A 27,881-nucleotide genomic window follows, 5' to 3' on the forward strand; every position below is an offset into this window, starting at 1 on the left:
ACTGGGAGAGGTTGACTGCCCCCAGTTTCACCCTTGTGACACTGCCCTTCTCCTGGGCAGGACAGGCTGGCCTTGGACTCCGCTTCCCCCTTGGCCAGCACCACCTCTGTTCACCACAGGGCCCAATCTAATGACTAGTCTGGACTGGAGGCTCTTTGCAAACTGACTATAGCCTCCTCTTCCAAGCTGGCTACCTGCTGTTCCTGGTGCCTTGTTTGGACAGCGGGAATTGGGGGAGGTGGTGGTGGAGGGGACCTTTCCACGCTCTTTCCAGGAAATACGGACCTTTTGCGGGGTTGAATGACTTTACCGATGTCCCCCCACCTCCTGTACCCACCCACGTGCGCGCGTCCACCTCAACGACCACAGAGGTCGTGACCTGTTTGGCCCCTACCAGGAGACTTTGTGCCTGTTCCTGGGGCAGAGATTTCCTTTCTGGCTGGCTAATGGGGGAGGGTCCAACCTCGTCCTGCCCTGGGGGCTGGGAGTGACCCCGCGCGGCCCGCCCCGCGCGCCTGGCACCACCTCCCAGGGCGGTCCTCGCCCAGGCGCCGAGTTGCTCAATCCGACCAAAGGAGCTGCCGGCGATGGCGGGAGAGGAGGAGGACGGACCGGTCGCCGACGCGACCTCGGCCCTGGGCGCGCTGCTGGGCTACCGCGCTTACGCGCGCCGCTGGGTCTTCCTGCTGGTGCTCAGCTTGCTGAACTTCTCCAACGCCACGGTACAGGGGTCTGGGGCGGCCTCCCCGCCCGGGCGCGGGCGCGGGCGGAGGCGGGCGGAGCGGGGACCCCGGTCCGAATCATCGCGCTCCTCCCACCTGCCGGTGTCCCAGTGCGCCCAGAGTGCTTGGTCTGCAAGGACTGAGCGGCGGGACCGCTGGGAGTGCAGGACCGGGAGACCCCAGCAGGCGCGGAGGCACAGGGCCCCTTCTCCCGGCTACATAGGGAGAAAAGGGGTTAGCGTCTGTCCTCGTGGTGGCAGAGCCTCTTTCCTGTGACCCACAGTGTTTTGAAACACTCCCTCTCCTGCGTCGGAGGACAGGGGAGTCACTGGCATAGCCGAAAAGGGGTCTTCCAGTTACCCCACCCTCCTGGAAGACCCAACATCTGGCAGCAGGTCTCAGATCCGGCTCCTGCCCTCCCTCTCCAGACTCCCCACCCCACCCACTCCCACAAGGCAGGGCAAGGCCCAGCCGCCTTTGCTCACCTGTGCCTTGGAGGTCCTCACTGCATTTCTGACTCGGCATGTGGGGCTTCCTTATACGTATGCCCCAGTCTCTCTATAGCTCCCCAGCTGGGGTCTCCAGGGACCGGTTACCTGTTCTAGAATGGTTCCCACTGCTGGCAGCCACTCAGCCCTGAGACCAGTTGATCAGCCACTGAGAACAGGATCTGCCAGTTATTGGGGACCCAGCTCCCCAACCTGCTTGTCCCCAACTCACTCCGAGCCCCCAGGTTGTACTGCCCAGGGCCTTGGGCCCCTCTTTCCCCAGCCCATCACAAACAGTGGGCTCAGTGGGGGTGAGCTTTTTGCTTCCCTAGCCCCTTGCTCCTTGGACAGATACCCATCTGCACGTGAATGGTCAGGGGTTTGGAGCCAGCCTTCCCACACCTGACCCTCACATGGCCACCTGCTCATGGGGTCAGACTGCAGTGCTGTCCCACACCACGCTGCCTGCTCTGCCTCCTGTGTGTGCCTGAAGGAACTTGTCCACTACCACACAGCTTATCACAGCTTATGTGACTTGTCAGGCACATTTGGCCACCAGGTAATCACGTAATGAACAGCTACCTTGGCAGCAGGCTCCACAGCTGGGGGAGGCTGTGAGTGGCTGAGGGACAATTGGGAAGTACAGACTTATGAGCAGGGATGGGCAGGCAGGTGTGGACATTCTGGGCAGACGCTGCCTTGGGGGTTCTTGAGCAGCAAGTACTCCTGGGTGTTATTCCACACTGATCAGGGCCTTTTCCCTCCTTTCCTTACTGGCCTGGGTATGGAGAGCCGGCCCTGTGCTGGGACAGGTGGCATCCATGGCCTGGCCTGAAGTCTCCTATGACTCTGGAAACCTCTTTTTTTTTTTTTTTTTTTCTGTGGCTTCTCACCAGGTCCCTGTGTAGCTGATTAGAAGGCCAGAATTGGTTTTTGGTGCAGTGGTCTAAGGACACAGAGCAGGGGTCTCCTTCAGCCCCTAAAATGGCTTTGATGAGTCTGAGAGTGCAGGGGTGTGGTGAGTGGCTTCTAGAACTTCCTTGGGCACCGAGACAGCATCCTGCTTATTACTCCCCTCTGGTCCACGAGTTATTATGGAGCAAACGGGACTCTCACCAGGAATGGTGATCCCTGCTGTGGTCACCACAGTGAGCACTGACCATCAGGCTCACCCCAGCCAAGTCTATTCGTGTACTTGGTCTGCAGCTGGGTGGCCACAGGTCCCACGTTCTGAGAGGGCAGTGTCAGAGGTAGGTGGAACAGTGCCTGGAGTGAGGCCCCAAAGGGGAGTGAGGAGACTGCCCAGTAGTCTGGGCAGGAACCAGCATGTGGAGCAACTATCAGCACACTCAAAGGGAGGTGAGGGGTTACCTGGCAGGGCTGGAGAAAGTTGAAGGGAATTCTTGTGCGCTGGGGACATACTGTTGTCCTCATGTTACCTGGCACAGTTCAGACCCGTCTGTGCTCTGCCGGCCACAGACTTGGGGAGGAACAAGGAACGGGCTTGGCTCGGCAGGGCAGGGTTAGAGAACGGATACTGAGCCCTCTCTGCTGGATCAGGCTGGGCAGGAAGCAGCGGGACCTGCATGGGGTCTCCTTCTGCACCTGGAAGAGCTGTCCTCTGCTTTGTCCCTAAAAAAGAAAAAGGAAGAAAAGGCAGCTCTTGCTCAAGTTCTTTGTCATGTGAGGCCTGCAGTCAGTATCTGCTTGGGTCAGCAAGCCTCACCACGGAGGGTGTGGTCCTGGGGCCAGCTCCTGCATTCCTGTGTCTCACAGAGTTGCACTGATGTGGACTTTGATTTGTGGTACCCTTGTCTTTGGTCCCTCCCTGACCTGCTTCGCATCTCTCTCCTTATAAGCCTTGGAGAGCCCCTCTTCTCACCCATCATCCTTCAGAGAGGAGACAGTGTCTCACCTCCACCAGGAAGTCTTCCCCACTGACCTAATTGAATGTATTGTTTGCTGAAGGTCTGTGGGGTTAAAAGTCCCAGTGTTTGAGAGCACCTGAGGATGGGAAATGTCACCTGTTACACTGTCAGGGAGGGTCTACCTCCCAAACACTTGGGTCTCCTGTAGGAAGGTGGGCGGGCCTTGGGCAGGGCCAACACACAATCCAGGGGTTTCCACCTGGGACTCTGAGTTTCTAGACAACCTGGAGATACCTTTTAGGCCTCTTTCTATCCTCCTTCCCCGCCATGGAAACATCCCTTTCACTATCCCTTCAATGGCTCCAAACCCACCCTGCTTCCTACCCTTATCTACCGGGATGTTCACCACAGACACGAGTGTCCCCCTTACCCCAAAATGTGCTCCTCTCCCAGCCATTTGGGCAATCTACACATCTGTGTGACTGAGGTGGCTGGGCCACTGGCTCCGCTCATCAGGATCTCCTTTTCTAGCCTCCCGGGCCCCAATGCCATCCAGCACTTGGCCTTCATGCCCACTCACCACATAGAGCTTCCCTTCCCCCTGCAGTCCTCTGCCTGTCACTGACTTCCCTCTGGGCCTTCTCCTTAGAGGGTCAGTCTTGGCAGGACTCCCGGTCCTTTAGGCTCTGCTTGGGTCTTCGGCCTCTGTCTTCCCGCCAAGACCATGTCTGTGGGATGATCTGCTCCACATTCCAGGCATACTATCTGACCCCCGCACCCCTGCCACCTGGTACATTCCCTCAGAGGTGACTGGGTGAAGAGCCTGACCCTTATGGGACTGCTGGACATTCTCTGCCTCAGGCTGGCTGGCCAAGCCTGGGACAGCGGGTGGCTGTAGTTTCTGTGGTGCCCGGCCCCGGGACTGACACCAGTGTGTATCCACAGCTGTGGCTCAGCTTCGCTCCCGTGGCCGACACGATTGCCCACCACTTCTTCCTCTCCACCGAGCAGATCAACTGGCTTTCGCTAATCTACCTTGTGGCGTCCATCCCGTCCGGCGTGGTGGCCATCTGGGTTCTGGACTCTGTTGGGCTCCGCTGGGCAGTGAGTTGGAAACCAAGCCAGGGCTGTCTCTTAGATGGGGCAGGGTCCTTGAGTAAGGAAGGGCTCAAGAGCCATTGCTTCCTCCCCGGGGGGTCTCCAGGCAGAGTCATTTGGGTGGCAAGGCAGTGGTCAGGGTGCGGGTGGGGTGTCTGGGCTGGCCAGGCAGTGCTCTGTCCCTGTCCCTGTCCCTGCAGACCATCGTGTGTGCGTGGCTGAACTTTGCTGGGAGTGTGTTCAGAACCCTGCCCTTCCTGTTCGTCGAGATCCAGGACCCATTTGCCTTCCTCATGGCTGGGCAGAGCCTCTGTGCTCTGGCACAGACCCTGGTCATCTTCTCTCCAGCCAAGCTGGCTGCCTTGTGGTTCCCGGAGCACCAGAGAGCCACAGCCAACATGATCGGCACCATGTGTGAGTGACAGGGGTGAGGCTGTTGGTCTTCTGGGGGTTGTGGCACCTCTGCACTCCCAGCTCTTGGAGGGCAAAGGGCCCTGGCTGTGGGCTGGAGACCAGGCCTGGCCATTGCTGAGCAGACATGTGTCTCCGTCTGTCCATCCAGCAAACCCCTTGGGCATCCTGGTGGCCAACTTGCTATCACCTGCCCTGGTGAAGGAGGAGAAGGATATCCCTTTGATGGTGAGGGAGCTCATGAGGTGCATGCACATATGTGTGTGCCTTTGTGTGTGGTGCATGTGTGCATGGTGGGCTCACATGTGCATACATGTGTGGTGCATGTGTATGTATGACAGGCTAATATATACATACATGTGTGTATGTGTATGGTGCACGTGTTTGCATGGTGAGCTTGTATATACATACACGTGTGCAAATGGGTGGTGCATGTATGTGGTGCATGTGTTTGCATGGTGGGCTCGTATATACATACACGTGTGCAAGTGTGTGGTACATATGTGTGGTGCATGTGTGTGCACGGTGGGCTTGCATGTGCATAGGTGTGTGTGCGTGTGTGTGATGCATGTGTATGCACGGTGGGCTTACATGTACATAGGTGTGTGTGGGTGTGTGTGGTGCATGTGTGTGCACAGTGGGCTCACATGTGCATAGGTGTGTGTGCCTGTGTGTGGTGTATGTGTGTGCATGGTGGGCTCACATGTGCATAGGTGTGTGTGCCTGTGTATGGTGCATGTGTGTGCATGCTGGGCTTACATATGCATAGGTGTGTGCGCACGTGTGTGTGGTGCTTGTATGTGCACGGTAGGCTTGCATGTGCATAGGTGTGTGTGCATGTGTGTGGTGCATGTGTGTGCATGGTGGGCTTGCATGTGCATAGGTGTTTGCACATGTGTGTGTGGTGCATGTGTGTGCACGGTGGGCTTACACATGCATAGGTATATGTGCATGTGTGGGGTGCATATGTGTGCATGGTGGGCTCACATGTGCATAGGTATGTGTGCATGCATGTGGTGCATGTGTTTGCACGGTGGGCTTGCATGTGCATACATGTGTGTATGTGGTATGTGCATGCGCATGTACAAGTGTGCCCACACCTGTCTGAGAGTGTGCCCCTGCCCCCTCCCTGTGACCACATTGGCAACTACACTTGGTGCCCACAGGATTTTTCCACATGCCTGAGGTGGATGTGAGGTTGAGGGTTAGGGGCTGCAGCCAGAGGCCAGTGTGTCTGCTGAGCAAGGGAAGGGTGGAGGGAAGGGTCAGTGCAGGTGGCAGGTGGTTGGCATTGAGTGATGGCAGCTCTGGGAGTGTCAAAGGGAGAGTGATTTGACCTGGTCAATCACTCAGGGAGCCAAAGATGTGGCTGCACTGTGCAGGCAGGGAGCTAGGATTTTGGCTGGGTTGCGGTAGGCTCAGGCCAGATTTGTGGGGTGCGGCTCGGTATGTGTTGGGGTCATTCACAAAGACAGACAGAAAGGGTCAGTCAGCGGTTGGATGGGTGAATCTGGGGCCCAGGGAGAGGATCGGGCTAAGGGTGTCACTGTGGGAGTCATCTGTGGGGGATATTTTGAAAGCCTGGGTTCTAGAGGAAGCAGGGCAAAGCAGGCCCTGGGGCTTGCCTTTGTCTGCCTAGGGATGGCTGGCAAGGGAGGCAGTGTGCCCAGAACAGTGGGTGTGAAGCCCTGATGTGCATGTGTGAGTGCACACACACACATGCACACACTCACGTATGCCCTCTCCGCAGCTGGGCATCTATATCATACCTGCTGGCCTCGCCTGTCTCCTGGCCACTGCCTGCCTCTGGGAGAGTGTGCCTCCCAGCCCACCCTCTGCAGGGGCTGCCCACTCCACCTCAGAGAAGTTCCTGGATGGGTTGAAGCTGGTTAGTGCTGTGGGATCCAGGGCTGGGGTGACCTGGTTGGGGGAGAAGGCTGAGGAGGGAAGGGGGTTAGGACAGGCCCTGCTGGGGTGTCCCCAGCATCCTACTCGCTCCCGGCTGAGCGGTCCCTTCCCCTCCAGCTCTTCCGGAACAGAGCCTATATCATCCTGGCCGTGTGTTTCGGAGGCGGCATCGGCATCTTCTCCAGCTTCTCGGTTCTCCTGGAGCAGGTCCTTTGTGTGAAGGGCTACTCCAACGTGAGTGCTGGCCCCACCCAGCCCCCTCTCCTGTGCAAGGATGGGGCTTGGGGGCCATTGCTAGTACCCTGAAGACTGCCCCAAACACTGGGTTTCCATGCCTGAATAGAGTAACCTCCTCTTATGGGTGGTATTGAGAGGTTGTGTGTGAAACGTTGTGTTGGGTGCCAGATGCAGCCTGATCGTGGGGTCGTGGCCTTGGGGAGGGGTGGTGGCAGTGCCCAGAGATGTGCTGGGATTTTGTGTGGCTCTTTTCACTATCTTTCCCACTGCCCCACCCACGTTGGCCCCAACCCTGCGGGTCTCCAGGGAATGGTCGTCTTCTGATATTTGGAGATTGGGAGGGCCTTGCTCTGCTCATAGCATCTCTGGCCTTGCCCTCTGCTGCCTGGCGTCAGCCCTGGGTGTGGGATTCAGGCCTGGTATGTTCCAAACTCATGAGCAGCACATGGGTACCCCTTAGTGCCTTTTCCTTTAGCAACTGTTGGGTTCCTGGCGTGGGGTGCCACAGGAAAGAGGCACCTGAGGGGGACGTGCCACCACTCACTCATGGCTAACCATGCAGCTGAGCTTTCCATGTCACCCTGCTGTGGGCTTCTCAGCTATGGCATACACCCTGAGGATGGGGTCCTTCTCCTTGGGCCCTGGTATCACCGTGACCCAATGATGGGGCATCTCTGACCTCCTGTCCTCCAGGAATTTGCAGGCCTTTGTGGGGCTCTCTTCATTATGTTTGGAGTCCTGGGGGCACTGGTTCTCAGCCTGTATGTGGACCGGACCAAACAGTTCACTGAAGTTGTCAAGATTGGCTTCTGTCTGACCTCCATAGTCTGCGTGGCCTTTGCGCTGGTAAGAGTCCCCTTGAACCAAGACCACCCTACAGGGGTGTAAGTGGGATGCTCTGGGACAGGGCAGCTGACAGATGGGTCAAAGCAGAAATTCAGACCTTCTCAGGCTTAGGCACTGCCCACTGGGGTGGTCCCTGACCCTGGCCACTGGCCCATCCCTGCTCACTGCTCAGTTGAGAGGGGGTGCTGGTGCAGGGCCAGGCTGAGGCTGGGTGTCCATGCTGCACACTCTGACCAGTGCCCCATCTCTCCATGTGGCTCATATCCCCCTAGGTGTCTCAGCTGCAGGGACAGACCTTGGCACTGGCCGCCATCTGCTCACTGCTGGGACTCTTTGGCTTCTCAGTGGCGCCCATCGCCATGGAGCTGGTGGTCGAGTGCTCCTTCCCTGTAGGTGAGGGTACAGCCGCAGGCCTGGTCATCGTGCTGGGGTGAGTGTCTGTCCCTCCACCGCTTCCCTGGGGACTCCAGAATCCTTGTCCTCACCCCAGCCCTGGCTACACAGTGGGTAACCAGCCTGCTAGGGCGAAGGCCACTGTTCTGAGCTGTGCAGTCCTGGGCTAGCTGCCATGCCCCATGCTGAGCAGAACAGGACACTGGCCTCAGAAAGCCCAGTGGCACTGTGAGTACTGAGCAGTACCCAGGGCAGGGCTGAAGGCCTTGTGTCTGTCCAGGCAGGCCGAGGGTTTGCTCATCATGGTCCTGCTGACCGCCCTGACTGTGCGTCGTGCAGAGCCGTCTGTCTCCACCTGCCAGGATGGCCAGGGCCCATTGGACTGGACAGGTGAGTGCCCCCACCTGCATAGAGACCCCAGAGCACAAGTGAGGAGGTCAGTTCCTGGGCCTTCCTCACCTCCCTCCCAGCCCCTCCATGGGCTCCTTTCTCTTGGCACCTTTCACTCTCCTTTGCATGCACTGGGCACCCACAGGGAAAGGGTCCAGGGGGTCGGAGGGCAACGAGGGTGACCTTTCCCCTCCAAGGCTTACTGTGCTGGGAGTAGGCCTGAGGCCCTGGTGATAGCCCAATGTCTGAAACCCATGTGAATCATTTTGAAATGAGACCAGGGGAAGAAAGACGGGGGTGAGGTGGCCACATCTGGAGACCCCATACTGCGGACCTTGGAGCTCACCACACCTGGGTCTGTGAATGCCCTCAGGGCCTGTTGGGAGCTGGGACAGATGTTTCCAGGTCCCTCTCTGCTCATGGCTAGTGGGGTCAGCTGGAGCTCTACCAGATCTGTGGGTGCTCTGGGTTAGGGGTGGGGAGCTCTGGCTGCTTGAGCGAGCCTCAGAATAGAGCTGGGCTGTGTCTCCCCAGTGTCCATGCTGCTGATGGCTGGCCTGTGCGCCCTCTTCAGCTGTTTCCTGGTGGTGTTCTTCCACACTCGGTACCGGCGGCTACAGGCTGAGGCCCACATGAGCCACTCCATCCAGGAGGACACGTCCCCAGAGGCTGTGGATCATGAGCCCTGCCCGGCAGCTACGCCCTGAGGCTCCGCGTGGGCACGCCCCCACCACCTCCAGCATGGACTGTAGGAAGCTCAGGCAGGGGCCACTCATTCCCAGCTCCGTTCTTCTGGCCCTACCTGCTTGTTTGGGGGAATCCCTGAGCTGCTGGAGGCCCCAGGACCTGCAGAGAGGTCACAGGGGTCCCTGCAGAGTTCTGGAAGCCAAAAGAGCCATCAGTGCATCAAGAAGTGGTCCTGGGGACATGAAGGGGTGGTCAGGAGGGGTGGGCTCTGGTCCCAGGGTGACAGCATCCAGCAGGTGCCAGAGGGATTTGGAGTCCTTGGCACACCCAGAGCATAGCAGGATGGCCTAGGGGAGACCCTGTGGCTAGAGCAAGAACTGCTGGAGCAGCCACCGGGCAGGCAGGTGCCCCAGTGGCCAGGCCAGACCCAGGGTGGCTGGTGCAGGAGCCGTGTATGCGGGATGGACCTGGCTTGAGAAACAAGGGCTGAGGGGAAGCCTCATGGATTGAGAGTCCTGAGGGCCCCTGGCATGACTGAAGCTGGAGTGGACAGTTGTGAGAAACGGCTTCCTTGAGGAATCCCAACCCATACCTTTTCTCGACCCCTGCTGACTGCAGAGTGACTGACTCCCGGAGTGGGTGCAAGGACAGCAGGTGGGGTCAGGCTGCTCTGGGAGGGGGAAGCAGAGGGAGGGCCCTACAGGCAGATCCTCCCACTCCAGGCAGATGCTCCCAGCCCTATGAGACCCTTCCCCTCCAGCCTCTCCCAGTTCCAAGCACACACTTCTACCCCCATGGGCCCTCCCCCAAACTCTCCCCAACAAGGCAGACACTTCTCCCAGTCCTAGGCAGAAGTCCCGCACCTGCAGATCCTCCCACCTCCAGGGGGACACCTTCTCTCCCCCTCAGACACTGGCAGGCAGGTTTATGGGTTCATGTTTATTGAACTGGCTGCAGCCCAGGTGGGGATGGGGGGTGCCCCTCACTCCTCCTTCTCCTCCCCGTGGGTGAGCACGTAGCTCAATGCCTTATAGTCCAGGTTGCCTGCAGCATCGATGGTAGCAAACTGGAACATCTGGTCCACCTGCAAGCCCGTCCGGTTGGGGGAGTCAGGCCCAGGGAGGAGGGGAAGGAACAAAATGGTCTGGTGAATTACAGACACTGAACTCCAGCCAGGTTCAGGGTTGTTTTTGCTTGTGGGGGTGGGGGAAAGGGAGGTTAGGGGGCACACGGCAGAGCCAGGGGTGGGGTCGGGATATCCTGCCCACCCTGATGCTGTAGCCTCGGGGGGGGGCAGGGTGAGTCCTCCTAGCTAAACCCCCTATTCTTGAGCTTCCAGAGGCTCATGGGGTAAGGAAGTGGGGTGAGGGCAGAGTGGGCCAAACCTCTTCGGCGGTCATCTTGTCTGCCTGGGACATCAACAGCCGCTTGATGCTGAGGAAAAGGAGGGAGGAGCCAAATTAGGCTGCACTGAAGAAAGGGATTGGCACTAGAAGAACTGGAGGGGTGGCCCCAGGAGAGCCCCATGACTTGGGTCAATTCACATTGTTGGCTCTTCCACCATGGGATACCCCAAGGCAGGGGTCTGGTCACCCTACAATCCCACCCACTCACAGCGCAGGTGCCTCTCAGAAACCTGACTAAAGGGTGAGTCCTGGGCACCAGGGAGTGGTTGCCAGGGAGTCTTTCCTGACTCGCACGCTCTGGGGTCACCACCCCGGGGGGGGGCTCCATCTACAGGGAGGAGACTGGGGGGCTAGGGGCAAGTGCCTGGTATACCACATCGGCCCACTCCCCCGAAAGGGCTTAAAGACCCAGTGATGGTCCAAGTGGCGATGACCTCCCTGGCCAATGGCTGGGCAAGACTGGTTTTGCTCTCAGTTAGGGACTCAGGGTCTTGGGGACAGGCAGCCCAAGGCCTGGAGACTGGGGTGAGGGGAGGTGGGCTTGGCATCCTTCAGGGGTGTTGCCTAGGTGCCCGTAGCCACACTCACTAGTCCTTGTTGATGCTGCCTTTGCCATCAGGATCCAGCATCTTGAAGGCGTTTAAGATGGTCTCCTCAGTATCCGTACCTGCCCACAAAAGGCTTTCAACTGTTTAGGGCTCCAATCTTGCTCTGGGCCATCCCAGGGCTTGGCCTGTATGTCCCTCCAGCACTTGAGCATTGCAGAGACCCTGCAGCCCCTGCTCTGAGGGGCCTGGGCATCCCCAGAATCCCGCCTAGGCCCAAAGGTGGAGTGAATGCTCAGTGAGTGAAAGACAGGTTATCACCACTAGGCAGACGGGAGGAAGGATGAGCTCACATGCCTGCTGGTCACATGTGTGACCCACGAATGTGGGGACCAGAATGTCAAGTCCTAGGGCTCTTCAACAAATCTGAAAATCAGCATTTTTATATGAAATATCTGAATTTCTGAGTGTTAGTAGCTAACAAAACACACAGTGCTTTGGCAGACTGGCCTGAGGGCTGCCCCTGGCCAGGGAGGAGCCTGGACCCATAGCTCTCACCTGTCAGCTTTGCCCCAAACATATTCAGGAACATGGTGAAGTTGATGGGCCCCGAGGCTTCCTTGAGCATGGCATCCAGCTCGTCATCCTTGATGTTGGTTTTGCCTATCACCAACACAAGACCGGGCAGGAATGTCACAGGATCTTGGGGACAGATGTCCTGCTGTTGATGCATCCGCTGTCCCCATTGGTCTCCCACCTCTATCACTCAAACTGGGAAGGCCAGAAGGAGGGAGGTGAGCCAGTCGGGGGTGTGTGTGTGTCACATGGCCCAGGTGTGGGGGCCCAGGTCTGCATGTTAGCAGAACCCAAACCCTGAGCCCTGGGAAGATGGGCAGCTGGGGAGGAGGAAGAGGTCATGCATGTAGCCCAGGAAGACCTGTGATCTGCTTACTTGAGTGTAAGGGGGCCCAGAGGAAAGAAACCTACCCATTCTCCCCTGGGATTGCCTCAGGCTGAGAACATGCCCCCAGATGGGAAGTTGAAGAAGAAAGGGCCAGCCTTTGTCTCTTCAGAGGACCATGAGCCGCTCTCCGCGTCTTCTCCCAAGTCTGTTTCTGGGCTTCCTTGCCAGGCTTGGGGGAAGGAGGACAAGCCTCCCCATGTAGTAGTGTCCCTCTGGGGTCTTAGTGCTTCCCTGGAGCTTTGGTCCCAGCCTCCCATCCAGGGTGCCCTTGCTTCAGCTGTGCCACCCACCCCACACTGGGATGACCTGATCGAGCCAGAGGGATCTCTCCCCTAGGGGAGGCCCAGCCCGACACCTCGAAGCCCATGGGAAATGGTGTGTGTCAGGTCAGGCTGTAAGGCCCAGGTGCAGAGCAAGTCTCGCCAGGACTGAAGAACACCCCGAGGCGGGCTGTGGTGGAGTTCTGTCCTACGGCACCTACCCAGTGAGGCGTAGGTGTCCTTTAGGTCCTCCTTGTCGATAAAGCCATCTCGGTTCTGATCCATTAGTGTGAATGCCTGAAACCCAGGCCAGTTGCACCATGTTAGGATAGGCTTCTACTCTCACTGGCTCCAGTGTGAGGCTCATGCAAGGTCTTTTGGTCAACTGCATTACGATTCACAGGCGACCCCTTGGGCAGGAGTTACTGGGTGGAGTGGTCCTGGGACAAAAGCAAAGCCTCACCTCCTTGAACTCCTGGATCTGGGTCTGCTCAAAGTTGGAGAAGACGTTGGATGATGCCCTCTGGGCCCGTAGGCCCCCCCCTTCCTTCTTCTTAGTCTTCCTGCTGGCCTAATGTGAGAACACCAAGGCTGAGGGGCCTGCAGGCTGGTGTTTTGGAAGACAACACAGAGGATGGGTGGACCATGGCACTAGGGGTTCCAGGGGGACCCCAAGCCTGGGCCGGGGCAGCCCTGGCCAGGTCCTGACAGCATGGCACCCAGGGCTCGCCTTGAGCTTGGCCAGGAGCCAGCTGGGCCTGGACATCCAAGGAGCAAATGGACCATGCAGGGGGCCAGCAAGTGGGCGGACCTGTTCTAGGGACCCTTCCACTGTGAAGACCAGGACCCTCATCTTCCAACCGCAGATGTCCCTGAAGCAGCCATGGGGCACAGATCTTCCCCACCGAACACCCTCACACACAGAAACAAACTCAACTCGTGTGCGCACACACACACTCCCACAAATCACACTCATGTAGGCAACACGCATGTACACACAGTCGCAAAGGCGCACCCTGTACAGATGCAGGCATGCTCACTCACACCCACTCCTGCCCCAGTGGCCTGCTGTCCACACTCACCATGCCTGGATGTGCCTGAGGCGATGGTCTGTGCCCTCCCTGCCCAGGTCGCCCGTCTTAAGCTCTTGCCCAGTCCCCTAGGACAGCTCGGACTCTGGCTTCCGCTCCCTACAAGGACAGGCCAGGGCCACCCTGGGGACAGGACAAGTGCAGAGTGAGCTCTGGCACCTGGCGGGTGACTCAGATGCCCCCATCTTGCCCTGCTCAGCAGGGGCCTCAGCTTCCCAGGCACCTCACCAAGAACCTTGTTCTCCTGTTTTCTGTGCCTCTCCAGGGCCACCTGCATGTGGACCCAGGAGGCTGTAGGAGGCAAAGGAAGGGGGACCTTTCCTAGATTTGCCCAAAGTCACTGTGAGTGGCCTTGGAGGCTGGTGACCAGGCATTCTCTAAGCATGCTGTGTGTGCCCTCACCTCCCTGCTTCACTGGGGCCCCAGGCAGGTGGCCCCTTGCCTGGCAAGGAGTGGGGATAACATGTCTGGGATGGAGGACCATCCAGATGGGATGGGCCCTGGGCCAGCATTCAGACAGGTTTCCCCACTACATTATGGCCCAGCAGGCAGAGTCTGGGGAGGGGAGCTGGCCTAGGTGCCTGTGTGTGGTGGGGCAGATAGATATTAGTGGTCAGCACAGGGTCAGTGGCTGGGTGCCCTAGTCCTGGGCTGTGGGGAGTACAGGCTAGAGGAACGAAAGGGTGAGAGTTAGGAGAAGGCCTGGAGACAGAATGAAGTGGGTAGTCAGGACTGTAATTTCACACCCAGAGAACAAGCCCTCAGAGCCCCTTGTACCTACACCTTGGGGGGAGGCATCAACAGCAGGGATCCCCTAGGGCACACCTGGGAACCACATCACATGTGAGTGCCACCGTGGCAGGGGTCCTGCCCCCGGGGGCATACTCTTGCAGTCATATGACACCTCTGTGATCCCAGGGGCCGCCCACCATTTGCCTGCACTGAGTATGGGACAACAGACACCCTGTGGACCTTAGAGAGGCATGACCCACCAGGGGGGAACTGGGAGCTCCTGGAATTCTGCCTGGAGGATTTCCAGAGGCAGAACACATGACTAACGTGGGAAACCTGGGCTGGGCTGTACTCCCAGTTGGGCAGGTTTTGACGGTGGTGGCTTGGAGAGACCCTAGGAGGGCTGGAGGATTGGGACCACCACATTGAGAAGGGAAGGCATACAGGATCTGTGCTCAGAAGGCCCCTGATGTGGGAAAGGCCAGAAGACACGGGCAGAGCCCCTGGGGAGGTTTCCTGGGCTGGCAGCACTAAAGATAGCCATGGAGCCTGGCTCCAGAGAGAATATCAGGATTCAGAGTGGACAGCTGGCCCTGACAGGTGCAGAGGTGTCAGCCAGTGGTTCCTGTGGTCCGAGCCAGATTGGAGCCCCCTTAGCCCTCAGGAAGGGCCTAGGGCCAGAGTGAGTCTCCCCCAGCTTCAGGGGTCTTCCGCATGTGTGGCATGTGTACCTGTGTGTCCCCCCCCTACCAATCCTCCCACCCTGCCCCACTGGAAGCTACTGTTAGGTGGTCCCCTACCAACATGTGGCCTCACCTTCAGCCCAAGAGACACTTATTTTTGATTCTGGAAGCAGGAGCTGCTGAGGAGTCTTGTTTATTTTAATATCCAGGGAAGGAAGAACATATTTATCAGCTGAGGTCATCTGCCTAGATGCTCAAGGGCAAGAGTGGGGATGGGGTGGGAGTGGGGGGTGTGCACTCAGCATCGCCACACCCATGTTGGTTGAAGAGGTTTATTTTGTGCCATTTGGGGTCAATGTGTGCTTACAGCGCCCTCAGGGAGCAATGAGGGGCTTGGGAAGGACTTCCCTCAACCCCAGGCCTGGCAGAGGCAGCCATGGATGGTATCAGGCAGAGGTCCTCAGAGAGCTCAGACAAGAGCCTGGTGGCCCTACAAGATGGGCCTCCCTGTTCCCACCCTCAGCCCAGGTAACAACGCAGGCGGTGTTCCAGCTTCTCAGCGGGAGGCCTAGAGCCAGGACTCCAGAATGAGCTGCAGAGCAAAGGGCCCAGGACCCTGGAGGTGGCTGGAAGGGCCTCCCCTGCAGGCATATATACTGAACTGCTTCGTGCCATGCAGTTTTTTTGTCTCTGCATTCCATTCCCTTTAGATTTATAGTTAAGTTCTCTCAGGAGACAAGAGGGTTTGGAAGACTGAGGAAAAGTGGGCTCCCCTCTGGCATACCAGGGGCCCTAGTGAGCCCTAAGCTCTGGTTCTCAGGGAGCTTCTTTCTGGAGCAGCGCAGGGCCCAGGGGGATGAGTGGTTCTCTTGCCAGCCTTGCCTCCTTCCCCCCAACACAAACCTGGTTGCTTTGGGAACCATGTGTCAGCACAGCCAGCACAGCTGGGAAGCTCTCTGACCACCACTGCTCCATCTTTGGGTAGCCCCACTGCACACCTGTGGCTGACCTGGTCATGTCTTTGCCAGGGCTAACCTCAGAAGTGGGGGAGACCAGCAGCAACTCAGAGTGGGACACAGTGACTCACAGGTGTGGCTTCCTCCCCCGCCCACCGTGAGCAGCAGAAGTGAGAGAAGGAGGGCCCATCTGGAGGTTCAGTGGTCCCTGAAGCCCTGGTTGAGGCGGACCTTGGAGCTGGGGACGGCAGGGTCCCCAGGGCTGGAACCAGGGAGCAGGCTCTACAAGGGTGCCCTTCCCAGGAAGACCCCAGCCCCCTGTGCTGGAGAGAATCCTGCAGTGAGGAAGCTCTACTCCACTGGGGGACTGGAACTGGGAGGTGGCGGCAGTCGTAAGGGACACCGAAGGCAGTGCCGTCCCAGGAATGGGTCCTGAGGCCACCATGATTAGTCTGAGTCCAGAGGGGTTGGCCACAACAGCCTCCCCCACCCCAACCGGGTAAGAGGCCTGGGGCAAGGGGGCCTGCACTCAGGTCACATCAGTCCGCAGACCCTGGATTCCCAGCCCAAAACCTCTGACTGGACCATGGGCTCTTCCTGGGCAGTCCTTGTGGCTGACCTGGGTTGGTCATGGGCCTGGATGTAGCTGAAGGCTGCACTCCAGCCGCGGGGCGGGAATGGGGGCTCCTTCCCCGACTCACCAGTCCTGACTGGAGAGACCACACACTACAGGAGAATAGAGAACAATCTATTTTACACTTTGTGTGCCTGGCTGATATTTTTCAAATATATGGACTTATAATGGGCGCGCTCCATTGATTTCATCCTGGCCTGACAACATCAGGGGCTGCAGGGAACATGAGGGTAGGCCGAGGTTCCACATCCCTGGCAAAAGCCGCCCCCGCTGCCCAACCTACACCTGCGGCTCCCGCAGTCGCGCATGCGCAGCTGGTCGCGAGCCGCGCGCCTCGCGTGATCCCCTCCCCTAGAGGGCAGGCGCGTTCCACCTCCGTCCACCGGGGGGCGCAGTCCATGTCCTGTTCACCCCTGACGGCGCATGCGTTTGCCCTTGTACGCTTTTACGCGTCCGCAGCTTGCCCGGCCCTGCAGCGTCCTCCGCGGATTGTGCTTCCGGCGTGAAGGTTACGGGCAAGATGGTGCCGCCTGTGCAAGTCTCCCCGCTCATCAAGGTGAATTAGGGTTTGCGGCCGTCACCGGGTGCTCGGCTCCACGTGCGCGACCCCAAGGAACCCGGGACCCGCGCCCCCGCGGGTGCGACCCCTCACTCCCACTCCCCTCACCCCCGGGACCCGCGCGAGCTGGGAACCCCACCCCCGGGACCCGCGCTCCCGGGACTCTCTCCCTGCGCCCGGATCTCTTGGGCTTGGAACTAGCATCACCACCACCCTACGCCCGGTCCCCACGCTCCCGGGGCCCCCGTCCTGCGCCCCGACCCCGCGGGCTGGGAACCCCACTCCCCGGGACCCGCGCCCCCGGCGCCCCGGCCCCGCCTTTGACCAACTTCTCTCCGCAGCTGGGCCGCTACTCCGCCCTGTTCCTCGGCATGGCGTACGGGGCCAAGCGCTACAGTGAGTGACCACGGCTGGCGGTGCCGCTATCTTGGTGGACGGCAGGGGAAACCCTGGGGCTTCTCACAGGCGGGGGGTGGGGTGTGTGTGGGGGGGGGGGCCTCTCCAGAGCCGTCTCGTAAACCCCAGCGAAGGGCAAGGGGGGACAGGGTTGGGAGGCGCCAGCCCCAGGAACCCGAGCGAGCTTGACCACGGAGCACTGCCGCGGCAGGTGTGTAGGTCGCTTTGCGATTAGCGCAGGTGGTTAGGACCCAAAGTGCATTCTTATGTTGGGCACCCGGGGGAGCTGGAAAGCAGCTAGTTCTTGTTGAAAACTGGGGTGCCAGGTGAGTGCTGGAGGAGTGTCGTGGTCAGATGCGAGTAGCCTCGGGTGGCCCAGATTGCTGAGCAGAGGTCTGGTCAGGTGGCGCGGCCCCTGCATTTGCCCTCCCGGTTGTGCACTCTGCTGAGCTCTAGTCAGGCCTTGACCCACGCCGAGAGAGAGGAGTGGGAAGCACACGGGTCAGGCATTCACGGGGCACTAAATTCCTTTTACGTGTTTCTGTGAAGACACTGAAAGTACCTCTCCATATTCACGCTTTCCTTACACAGGTTACCTGAAACCTCGGGCAGAAGAGGAGAGGAGGATAGCCGCTGAGGAGAAAAAGAAGGAGGATGAACGGAAACGGATTGAGAGAGAATTGGCAGAAGGTACTGGACTGAGTGTATCTGAAAGTTTGGTCCTTTGCCTGGGTTTAGAAACGTACAGGTGCTGCTTCAGGCGAGCCCCGCAGTAGGGGGAGGAGCTGCCTCCTTTCTCCCAGCACTGGCCAGCGGGGCCTCTGGGGGAGGGAGAGATGCAGCAGGTCCGTGGATGTGGGGGGACACGGTGACACCTTGCCTTGGGCAAGGCCCAGATCTCTGGGCGTTGGAGGGGAGTTGTTTGGGAATGTGCCACCCTCAGAGGCCCATAGAACCAGAACCAGGCATCGTCCCCCACCTACTGCCATGGCAGGCTGCAGTCAGAGCGCGCAGGGACAAGAGTTGAGGCAGCATACGGCTGGGCTTCCACTGTAGCCATATCCTGGGTTGTTGAGCACCGAACGTGCGAAGTGGTCCTTTTGGATCGCCTGAGTGTATAATAACACGAATATTTTCCTTTGAACCTTTCAGCCCAAGATGACAGCATACTAAAGTGAGGCTGCCTTTCTCTGGAACGGTGTGGATGAATAAAGCTTTCTTTGTTGTCTGATGCTCTCCTGTACTGTCGTCAGTTGTCTGATTTCTAGATTCAAGCTCCGCAGTTGTGCTCTGTCCTCCATTTATGTAGGGGGTGGGGTGGGCTGGGAAGTGGGTTTCAGAAGAATGGACCTTCTCAGACGCATGGTCCAGGGCACAAATGGGCAGGGAACACAGAAATTCCCACCACCTGTTCTCTGAGGTGTCTGACTGGGGAACCCCCAAAGGGAGCAGTTTATCCCAGACACAGGCAGCTTGGGTGTTGTGGCTGCTGCTTGGTCTTCAGTGAGCTCTGGCCCAGACCCTTTGATGGACAGTACAAAAGCGGGGTGGGAGGTGGCCTGATGCCGTTACTGATGGGACCTGGATCTCTCTCCCCTTGTCGGGAACCCTCCCCTTGACCCTAAGGAAGGCCTGTGACCTTTTGAGGATCAGGCTGGGGTGCTGCATAAAGCTCTGCAGTGGGCTTGGGCTCTTGCTGAACTGATGGCCGCGTTCTGCCCCTCTGACTCATGTTGTAATGGGGCCACTTCCCAGTCATAGGCCTGGCACAAATTTCGCTGGTAAAATGATTTCTTTTGCAAATGGGGGGGTGGTGCTGGATGAGAAACAGTGGATAAGCACTTGAAAGCCTTGGTTTTAGTTAAGTTGAAGGCTGAGTGAGCCCAGCTCAGTTCCTTCTGGAGTTGTTGGCTGGTGCCCTAATCATGGACTGTCACCGGGTCTCCCTGCTGAGATGGAAATTGTCTCCTTGCTGTGACTGCATGGCTGTGGGGGGTGTTGGTGTCCCCCACCCCGTTCTCTCCCCAACCCCCTCTGCCCAGGAGCTCAGGGCCTCGGGGTGGGCTTGCGTGGCATCCAAACTGGCTTTTCCACAGCCTGTCTAATCAGGCAGCTGAGTGGAGTTTACTGTGGGGTAAGGTGTCCAGTGTTGGGAATGAATGATTTGGAGCTCACGTGGTCAGGATCTGAAAAGTTCTTAGCTTCTACCAGGTAAGTAGTACCCATTTCATGTGGTAGTCATGTGTTTGGGTGTGGCTTTGCTGGTGCACTAAGGGAACACTAAGGGAACCCTCACTGGTGTAGGACTTGGGCAGACCCCAGCTGTGGCAGGGTGCCCCCTTGACCTCAGTGCAGAGGGCTGTTCCAGGTGTTTTTGCTCAGGTCACTCATGGCCTTGACCTTTGTGGCAGAACTTTCTCCTAGGTTAGACATGATGTGCCCTCCACCACAACTGCTGCTGCATTAAAGAAAAGGGCAACTTGTTTTTATTTTATTCTAAATTTCTGGCCCTATTTGCCCCGGAACCAGATAGGTAACAACATATGTGTATCTCGTCTACCCATATACACATTACATGTGCGCCTGTGGACCTCACCCAGTGCTTTCAGACACGCAGGTCACAGACCCTTTCCAAACGTCTCTCTGTGGTATTGCTGTGTTTCTAAAAGACGGATGAGTGTAAAGGACGCTAAAGTGTATTTGTAGTTGACTTTATAAAAAAAATTTTTTTTTAAAGATTTTATTTAACAGAGAGAGAGGTGTCATAAGAGGCAGAGAGGCAGGCAGAGAGGGGAAAGCGGGCTACCTGCTGAACAGGGAGCCTGATGTGGGGCTTGATCCCATGACCCTGAGATCATGACCTGAGCCAAAGGCAGAGGCTTAACCCACTGAGCCACCCAGGCGCCCCCAAAAACCTTTTTTTTTTTTTTTTTAAGATTTTATTTATTTGACATCACAAGTAGGCAGAGGCAGGCAAAGAGAGAGGGGGAAGCAGGCTCCCTGCTGAGCAGAGAGCACGAAATCCCTTAGATCATGACCTGAGCTGAAGGCAGAGGCTTAATCCACTGAGTCACCCAGGTGCCCCAATATAAAAACATAAATCTTTAAAAAAATCAAAATATCCAAAATTGTCTTCAGTCCTTTTCTTGGGCTTCCTAACCTCCTGTAGCAAATGGTTGGAGGTGGGGTCCCAGCGGGTGAACGGATTGGGGCACCGTCAGAACCCATGGACCAGCTCACAGGATGCAGCAGGTCGAAGACTTGGGTGCTGGGCCGCCGTTGCAAATCTCTGTGCCTGCTGCAAGAGAGAATGAGGGTGAGAGGACTGTGTCTGCCGGCCCCGCCTCTCCTGCCCTGTGTCCTCTGCCAGCCCCGTGAGAGGGAGGGCAGAGTGTGGGACCTGTGGGAAGCCTGAGCTGATTAGCCTAGCCAGGGCTCAGCCTTTCTTATCTTAGCTCTCATGACACTTTTAGTTCCGGTGCCCCCACAACCCCCACGACTTGACATAGGTTTCTTCCCCACGGCAGGAAATAGCAAAAGTCCCAGGGCCACAGTGGCCACACACAGGCAAATACCAAGGCAACAATGTCAAGGATTCTGTCTAGGCCGCATGATGATTCCTTACAATGAAGCCACGTGAGCCACATTACCAAAACAGCAGGCAGGGGTGGGGTTGAGTAGGGAAAGGCTCTGACGCAGTAAAGGGGGAGATGTCATGTACGCTTGACTCTTAGCTCCCGTATTTTCTTTTTTTAGGTCTTTTTTTTTTTTTTTTAAGATTTTATTCGTTTGAGAGTATGCGCGTGTGCGCACAAGCAGAGGGAAGGGCAGAGGAACAAACAGGCTCCCTGCTGAGCGCGGAGCCCACTGGGGAGGCTCCAGCCGGGACCCCGAGATCATGACCTGAGCTGGAGTCAGATATGCGCCCTTAGGTCTTCTGTTTTGTTTCTGAGGGTAGATGGAAGTGGAGGTAGATTTTCCTAAGTTAATTAGGAGGGAACTGCTGCCTGATGGTGGAAGAAATAGCTGTTGAGAATTCCCAATGTTTCACCTGGGCTTTCCTCCCTTTATAACGGAAGTAACATTCAAATAGTTACTTCTTTAGAGAAAATGAGAGTCCCTGGCAAGGAACAAGGAGATCCTGCAGTCAGGCCCAATCCCGAGGGACGGCTGCCTCTGCAGGGAGGAGCCTGAGCACACCAGCCCCAGCACCATCTGCCACCTGCCCTTCTTGTTTAACCTCATCCCTTCACACACTTCCATGTGGGGACTAACCAAACACCCGCCCTGCAGCCCAGACCTTTCTTGGCTGTTGTCTTTTCCTCCTGTTGCTGCTTCTGCTCTTCTAGGGCCTTAACTTTGGCCTCATACTCGTCAGCCAGGGCCTTCCACTCCTTCCTGTTGTTCTGTAGTCGGTCGAACATAGGCAGGATCTCTTCATGGAAACGGGAAAACTCCTGGACAGGAAGACAGGGAATCAAGAAGTTGTGTCACACCTCCTGAGTGTTCTAAGCATCTGGGGCAGGTGGCCTCCCCATGTCTTGGCCCTTGCTGACGCCAACCTGTCCCTCACCACCCTGCCCTGCTCACCCAAGAGGAGAACTTGGGAGGGGACCTGTCTGAGGGAGAAGGGATGAGATGTCACTTTCCCAGCAAAGCCCTGGAAATGGAGAAGAGAGGATGGAAGGGCACAGGTGGTCTTAGTGGGGTGAGGACCCCAGGAATAGAGAATATCAATGGCAGAAGGGGAGTCCTTTGGCAGAGAGGGTGGAAAGACTCGGGCAGACAGGTTGGTCTTGCAGCACCTTCTCTGGGCTCTTCTATGCACATCACACACACACACACACACACACACACGAGCATGGAGCATGTGGATGGACTTGGGGAAGGCAGTGGAAGTGGGGTGCTGCGGTGGGGCTGTAACCTGTGACCTTCAGGACTGGGTTGTTCATCCTGGTTCTGCCTTCCTTTGCAGCACTTAGAGTCCTGCTGAGGGGGCGCCAAAGGGAGCTGAACTTTGAGTAAGGGGAAGCCCAGGTGCCGTGATGGTCGAGGTGGGGAGTGGACTGGCCCAATCAGGACTGACTTCACTCAGAAGCAGACAACCTCCTCCTCACAGCCCCCAGGATCAGATGGAATGGAGCCCATGGATGTGTCAGGCATCACTTGGGAGGGGCTCTGCAGTCAGACCCCCCAACACACTCCCTCACCAGTCCTCTGGGCTGTGATGTCACAGCACATGTCCTTGGCACAGTGTTCCCTGGTCACTCAAGTGCAACATGTGTTTGCTGGGTAAGGCATTCCCAGCTGGGACAGGTGGACCCATTGCTGTCCCCCTGGGTTCATAGGCACTGAACAGATGCACCCACAGATACGCTGTAGGCCATGATTGGGGGTGGCTAGATGGGGTCTGGGGAAGGGACACGTGAGGTGAGACCTCATGGAGGGAGGAGGATCTCCCAGAGAGTGGAGACCTGTGGGAAAGCATGAAGAGCTTCTGAGGAACTGGTGAGGGGAAGGTGGGAAGGGACTCCTTGGGATGACACTGAGGATTTCAGATTTTAAGTGCAAGGATGAGGCAATAGGGGCTATGGCAGGCCAGGCTATCGTGTGAACCCACACCAGTCCCCCCACTCCTGTGAACCCAGCCAGGCCCCACACCAGCCTGCTCACCTTGTATACAAATGTGCACACAAAGTCGATGAAGCCAACCTGTAATTTGGGGAGCTCGGCTGCCTTGTTCCGGTCCATCATTGGCTTGGGGGGGAGCAGAGAAACCTCTTCTGAGCCTGCAGGTCTCACTCAGCCCCACCCGGCTCAGATGAACATGTCCACAGAGACACAGATGAAGCAGTTTCCATGGAATGAGTGGAGCCTCTGGTCTTGGGGCTTAGCCTGCCTTGATAGATGCTGGCCCTTATAGGGGGACAGTCAGAATGCCCTTCCCCTTCTCTGAGTTATCTGGTAGTTCCACCGTGAGTCCACCATAATGCTCCCAGTTTCAGGTCCTGGAGCCCCTTCCTCCCACTTTCTTGGGAGCTATCCATGGTGCTAACTGAAGACCTGGCTTGAGACCCCTGCAGGGCGAAATCCAGAGGCCCTTGGACGGGTTATCCTTGGTGTCCACCTACTCCAGACCCCCTGGGCTGTCCCCTGCTAGTCTGTCCTTCATAGCTACCTACTGTCTGGAGCTCCATGTTGCAAGGGTGAGCCATGCAGGAACTAGAGGCCTGCCTGGTCCCCAAGCGACTTGGCTGATTGGTTAGGACACCCTTTCCTGCAGCCTGTCTCTGGCCCCAAAGCCTTCTCCACCCCATGATCAGGCAGCTCCACTGACTGGAATTTACTTGTAAGACAAACCCTCTTTCCAACTTCTGTCCAACTTCTGTTGGACAATGCTATGCTGTCCTCATCCCCTTGGATACTATGCAGGTTCCACTGTAGCCTAGCAGCATATTCCTGGACCCACATTGCTGACCCAAAGATCTCAGCATCCTCCATCTACCACGGTGAGGGCACCTGGACTCCTGCCACTGGCCTTCTCTGGCACAGCACTCTCCCCACTTGAAGGCCTTCCTGGAGCAGCTCTCAGCCTGGCTGAGGCTCACTGTGGGGCTGCCTGGGCCATGGAGGCCCTGGGAGATGGTCATGGCCTGCCTTGACCACTTTTGACAATGACTTTCCATTTCCACATGGGCATCACAGTTTTACCTAAACCCTATTTTTTCCTACAACTGTACCCAGATCCCGAGCCATCTAATTTATAGTCAGCTCATGTCATATGATGGACCCCACAAAGTGAGCCTGAGGTCCCAGCACCCCAGATCCCCAGGGGTTCCCTGTTTGCACCAAGCAAGGCCTGAGGTTTCCAAAGACCACAGTGGGGTTAGAAGATTCTGGAAGTAACACTCACAATGGGCTGCTGATCCAGAACTGTCCTTTCCAAGTCACCCTGTTCCCAGAACTCAGCCGCCACCAGCAGAGCAACCTGGTGGGCAGGGGGTACATAAAAGTCAGTGATCTTGTTGAGTTCAGCGCTTGGTCAGAAACTGACAAAGTGCCCTCAGTCTTCTCTGTCTCAGGCCCTCTGGGATCCCCAGTCTTCAGGCTGGACCTACCGCCCAGTGAGCACACCAGTTGGTGTGTGCCCACATGGTGGCCGTGAGTCCAGCCCCAGAGCAGGGGGGGCAGCCCTCAGTGCTACTTGCAAACAAAGGTTCTGTCCCCCATCTCAGGCTTCTCCTAGATGCAATTGCAAGAGGCAATGACAAGAGGCTGGGGCCCTGCATGAATTCTGACCTTGCTCTGGACTTCCCATGGCTTGGTGATGGCAGACAGGTCACATGCAGTCATCATCATGGCCCTGCAGGAAGATGAAGCTCCAGGTGTGCCCAGGCTGGCCTCTCTCCCTCCCTCCCTCCCTTCCACCTCTGCTTCTGGGCACTCCTTCCACTAGTAGACCTCCTACTGTACACACACCCACTCCAACCCTAACCCTCATTCATCACCCCCGCCCCTTGCCTCCATAAGCTAAAACCAACATGTCTTCACTGGGCAGCTCCCAGTGCCCATGATTTATACATTTCCTTGTTGGATCTCTGGGATGGGCCCGGAGGACCATAGTTCTGAATCTCCACTTTGTAGATGCATCAGTTAAGGTTCATGAATAAGAATTATTGCCAAATCCACAAACTAAGGAAATGGACTGTCTGACCCCAATCCTGTCTCCCCTGAAAACGAGGAACAGGTAAGAGGCTTCATTTTGACGCTTCATCAAAGCTGTTTAGAGAAGAGCTGTTCTTGTGTATTATTCAGGGGCCTGGTGTCTTCTCCTTTGTTGGGGGGACATGAGGGTTAGCCAGCATGGAGATGGCTCCTGCTGCCCCCACAGCTCACATGACTATCTCCTTCCGGGTCGTCTCCAGGGACAGGTACTCCACCCAGCTCTTCCTGTCCTCATAGTTCTTAGACTCATCCACAATCTTCTGGAACATCGTCCTCTTCCTGAACCCCAAGAACAGAGAGAGACAGTTGACCCCCTCCTCACCCCATGCAGGATACCCCACTCCTCCTTGATCCTAACCCCACCACCCTTCTGGGAGAGAAACTGAGGTAGAGAGCTCAGGCCTTGCAGGGCCGCTGTGCTGGCAAGGGTGTTCTAGGAGTTCCAGGTCCCTACCCTACCACCCCCAGGACCCCCCAGGTTCTCATCCCGCCTCCCACAAGGCGGCTGCACCCACTTGAAGTAGAGCGCCAAGTCTGTGGCGATGATGGCTATGTCCATGAGATGGATCACGTGCTCGTGCTGCCGCCGGTTCAGGTTCTGGTAGATGTTCAGGGACTGCAGGAAGGGTTAGGGTTCCCAGTCTGTCCCTTCCCCTCCCAGGAACCATCTATCTGGCCCTACCCTCAGGTCGCAGGTCCTGGGCACCAGACCCTGCACCAGATCCACCACTGCCAGACACCTGAGCCCACCTCACCCTGTGGTGGGTGCATTTCCACGTTCAAACCCCACCTATCACCGCCGAACCTCCTCTAGCCCCTGGTCAGAATGCCCTGTGGCATCGTGGGCGCTGGGCCAGGGAGGGCCAGGAGTGCAAGTGACAGTTAGGCATAAATACGGAGAAATTCTGACACGAACCTCCTCGGAGAGCAGGAACTTCCCAAACTCCAGGTGATGCCTTTCCAAAATCGAGGAGCCGTGGAGCTTGGCTAAGGGGTTCTGGGATCTGTTACAGAGGTTTCGTTAGAATCAGTTTGGCCAGAAGCCCCCACAGAGGCTCTGGCCTCTGGGTGCTCCTGCAGTTCCCTGCTCGCCAGGGAAGGTGCACCCCAACCCTCAGTGAGCTCTGGGCTGGCCTCTCCCTGGGCCACTGGACACATGCTCCCCCAGAACACCCCGGGCACCCAGCGTGCTGCCTACTTCATCTGGTACAAGTTGTTGGTGCCGCGGTGGTCGATGTCGTGGCACAGGCCTGCGGTCACCATGGCAAAGGCCTCCAGGTCCGTGTAGTAGCTCTTCAGCTTCCCAGTCTGAGGGTACAGGGCCCTACAGCTGTGCAGCTCCAGTAGTCTCCCCCGCCCTGCCCCTCTCTGCCCTCCCCTCCCCTCCCCTCCCCTCTCCTCCCCGCTGCGGGTGTGGTGGGGGGGGCGGTGGGCTGGATGCAGGAAGGGTGGGGATGGGTCAGGGCCTCATGCTACTGCCTGCCTCAGCCCAGGGGCCCTCCTGCACTCCTGGGGTGGGAGGTGCACCCCACCTCCTCCTTTTCTTTGCCCGCAAAGGCCCCCACCTCGCTCGCAGAGGAGCACCCCCCTCCAGCACCTGCCCCTCACAGGCCTGACCCAGTGGGAGGGGGGCAAGGGCGGCCCCTGTCATGCCCATGCTGGACACGCACCATGAGTAGCGTGAACATGGTCTGGGCCACGTTGAAGCCGTGGCGCCAGTTGTGGTAGGTGATCCTCCGGTAACCTTTGCTCACGGAAAACAGAAACCGCACCAGGACCTGAGGGGAGTTGGAGGAGCATGGGCTCTGAGCACGGTGCAGGAGTCCCCCCAACAGCCTGGTGTGAGAGTCCTTCCTCTCCCAGCCATATGCTGCTGGCCCCTGACCACTCTCCTGGGTGGGACACCTATGGGGTGGATGAGTGGTGGCGGGCAGCCTGAGAGGGACACCAGGAGGGGACCGTGTCAAAGCTAAGAAGAGCTCCAGCTTGCAGGGGGCCTCCAACCTATTGCCCAGTCCCAAATTTGGAGACCCCAGGCAAGAGGTATGGAATGTTTTGGAAGAAAAGTTCTGTTTGAATGGCCCATGTGTGGGCTCATGGCATGGACAGTGGAGAAATAAAATGGAGGCTAAGGGTTCAGAGATGAAGGGGCAGGCCCCGGGCATGTGAGCCTTCTCCTACAAGAGCATTTACCCCTGGACAACAGGGTGCCGGCAGAAGGGGCCTCTTACTCATCCGCTGTGAGTTTTGGTGCCAGAAAATCATTCTGAAATTTTAAAAAATTCTAGTAATCATTTCTCTGCTTTTTGCTTCTGTGTTTTCCTTTAGTATGTAGTAAAATTTCTTTTGAAAATGCCAGTGTGCTGCACCTTTTCTCAGAGGAGGCACGAAGAGGGACGGTTCCCTCACTTGCATGGTGGGGAAGCAGACACTCCCTGAGGTGTGAAGGTGGAGGCAGGACAGCAGCCAGGAAACTATCAGAAAGCAGCAGGGCTCAGGGCAGAGCTGGAAGGGCCACCCCCCCACCCTGGGATGACCTTTAAGGGGTTCTCTACATTCTTACTGTGCAGATGGCTTTTGCTTTCTGTAGCTCATGGGCTCCTGTTTCCTCTCCATCCCACGCCCAAATCCCACTATTGCCTAATGATGCTCTTAATGGTCAAATTGTTTAGAACAGCCATTGACCTAAAATTCCCTCCACCCATCTAACCATTGATACATCCATTCAATCATTTATGCTAGGCACAGTTTCTATAATGAACATGGCTGTCCCCAAACTCTCTGTAGGTCCCAAGACTTCTGACCACATCTCTCCCACCTCTTGGGGGACTTGGGACCCCTTAACCATGTCCAAATTCTATCTCCCAGTGGATCTGGGACCC

The 27,881-nt window shown here is 57.4% G+C and overlaps 4 protein-coding genes across 7 annotated transcripts in view; 2 read left to right on the plus strand and 2 right to left on the minus strand.

The window, feature by feature from the left end:
• Window positions 1-587: 587 nt before the first annotated feature.
• SLC49A3 (solute carrier family 49 member 3) lies at window positions 588-9,587 on the plus strand. Of its 3 annotated transcripts, none has more exons than XR_006386749.1 (10): window positions 588-722; window positions 4,024-4,182; window positions 4,377-4,590; window positions 4,739-4,815; window positions 6,338-6,475; window positions 6,613-6,729; window positions 7,426-7,578; window positions 7,851-7,971; window positions 8,252-8,361; window positions 8,896-8,975. XR_006386749.1 is itself a non-coding variant. In XM_044268003.1 (10 exons), exons 1-10 carry the CDS (start codon window positions 588-590, stop codon window positions 9,066-9,068), a joined length of 1,434 nt encoding a protein of 477 aa, XP_044123938.1. In that variant the 3' UTR covers window positions 9,069-9,587. The 3 variants fall into 3 exon arrangements, 2 of the variants coding, with proteins under 2 accessions (XP_044123938.1, XP_044123939.1); XM_044268003.1 differs by having other exon boundaries at window positions 7,851-8,008; window positions 8,896-9,587; XM_044268004.1 differs by having other exon boundaries at window positions 7,851-8,008; window positions 8,936-9,587.
• Window positions 9,588-9,967: 380 nt separating this feature from the next.
• On the minus strand, window positions 9,968-13,076 carry MYL5 (myosin light chain 5). Its single transcript, XM_044225952.1, has 7 exons — window positions 13,035-13,076; window positions 12,687-12,794; window positions 12,445-12,520; window positions 11,558-11,662; window positions 11,043-11,121; window positions 10,434-10,482; window positions 9,968-10,132 (listed from the first exon to the last, which is right to left on the minus strand). The coding sequence occupies exons 1-7, from the start codon at window positions 13,074-13,076 to the stop codon at window positions 10,031-10,033; spliced, it is 561 nt and encodes a 186-aa protein (XP_044081887.1). The 3' UTR covers window positions 9,968-10,030.
• Window positions 13,077-16,764: 3,688 nt separating this feature from the next.
• Window positions 16,765-18,505, plus strand: ATP5ME (ATP synthase membrane subunit e). Its single transcript, XM_044268005.1, has 4 exons — window positions 16,765-16,875; window positions 17,220-17,274; window positions 17,866-17,964; window positions 18,427-18,505. The coding sequence occupies exons 1-4, from the start codon at window positions 16,840-16,842 to the stop codon at window positions 18,450-18,452; spliced, it is 216 nt and encodes a 71-aa protein (XP_044123940.1). The 5' UTR covers window positions 16,765-16,839; the 3' UTR covers window positions 18,453-18,505.
• Window positions 18,506-20,510: 2,005 nt separating this feature from the next.
• PDE6B (phosphodiesterase 6B) overlaps window positions 20,511-27,881 on the minus strand; it is a 32,639-nt gene continuing 25,268 nt past the window's right edge. Inside the window, exons 13-22 of one of the 2 annotated variants that reach the window (XM_044225715.1) lie at window positions 26,670-26,777; window positions 26,198-26,307; window positions 25,916-26,003; window positions 25,515-25,615; window positions 25,171-25,278; window positions 24,574-24,637; window positions 24,188-24,262; window positions 22,948-23,031; window positions 21,575-21,731; window positions 20,511-20,569 (exon numbers count right to left, since the gene is read on the minus strand). In XM_044225715.1, the coding sequence (XP_044081650.1) occupies window positions 20,511-20,569; window positions 21,575-21,731; window positions 22,948-23,031; window positions 24,188-24,262; window positions 24,574-24,637; window positions 25,171-25,278; window positions 25,515-25,615; window positions 25,916-26,003; window positions 26,198-26,307; window positions 26,670-26,777 (954 nt within the window). Of the gene's footprint in view, window positions 20,573-21,574; window positions 21,732-22,947; window positions 23,032-24,187; window positions 24,263-24,573; window positions 24,638-25,170; window positions 25,279-25,514; window positions 25,616-25,915; window positions 26,004-26,197; window positions 26,308-26,669; window positions 26,778-27,881 lie in introns of both variants that reach the window. The other variant, XM_044225714.1, reaches the window with a different exon arrangement.

Source organism: Neovison vison, chromosome 11 (genome assembly GCF_020171115.1).
Source record: "Neovison vison isolate M4711 chromosome 11, ASM_NN_V1, whole genome shotgun sequence".
Taxonomy (NCBI): domain Eukaryota; kingdom Metazoa; phylum Chordata; class Mammalia; order Carnivora; family Mustelidae; genus Neogale; species Neogale vison.

Bases quoted from the DNA above. Each gene is read 5' to 3' on its own strand.
- SLC49A3 (XM_044268003.1), top strand. From the start codon at position 588: ATGGCGGGAGAGGAGGAGGACGGACCGGTCGCCGACGCGACCTCGGCC. The intron at 6,476-6,612 runs GTTAGTGCTGTG...CTTCCCCTCCAG, and splicing joins TCCTGGATGGGTTGAAGCTG to CTCTTCCGGAACAGAGCCTA. The intron at 8,362-8,895 runs GTGAGTGCCCCC...GTGTCTCCCCAG, and splicing joins GGGCCCATTGGACTGGACAG to TGTCCATGCTGCTGATGGCT.
- MYL5 (XM_044225952.1), bottom strand. From the start codon at position 13,076: ATGAGGGTCCTGGTCTTCACAGTGGAAGGGTCCCTAGAACAG. The intron at 12,521-12,686 runs GTGAGGCTTTGC...CCTGGGTTTCAG, and splicing joins AGATCCAGGAGTTCAAGGAG to GCATTCACACTAATGGATCA. The intron at 11,663-12,444 runs GTAGGTGCCGTA...TGTTGGTGATAG, and splicing joins GGACACCTACGCCTCACTGG to GCAAAACCAACATCAAGGAT.
- ATP5ME (XM_044268005.1), top strand. From the start codon at position 16,840: ATGGTGCCGCCTGTGCAAGTCTCCCCGCTCATCAAG. The intron at 16,876-17,219 runs GTGAATTAGGGT...TTCTCTCCGCAG, and splicing joins AAGTCTCCCCGCTCATCAAG to CTGGGCCGCTACTCCGCCCT. The intron at 17,965-18,426 runs GTACTGGACTGA...TGAACCTTTCAG, and splicing joins TGAGAGAGAATTGGCAGAAG to CCCAAGATGACAGCATACTA.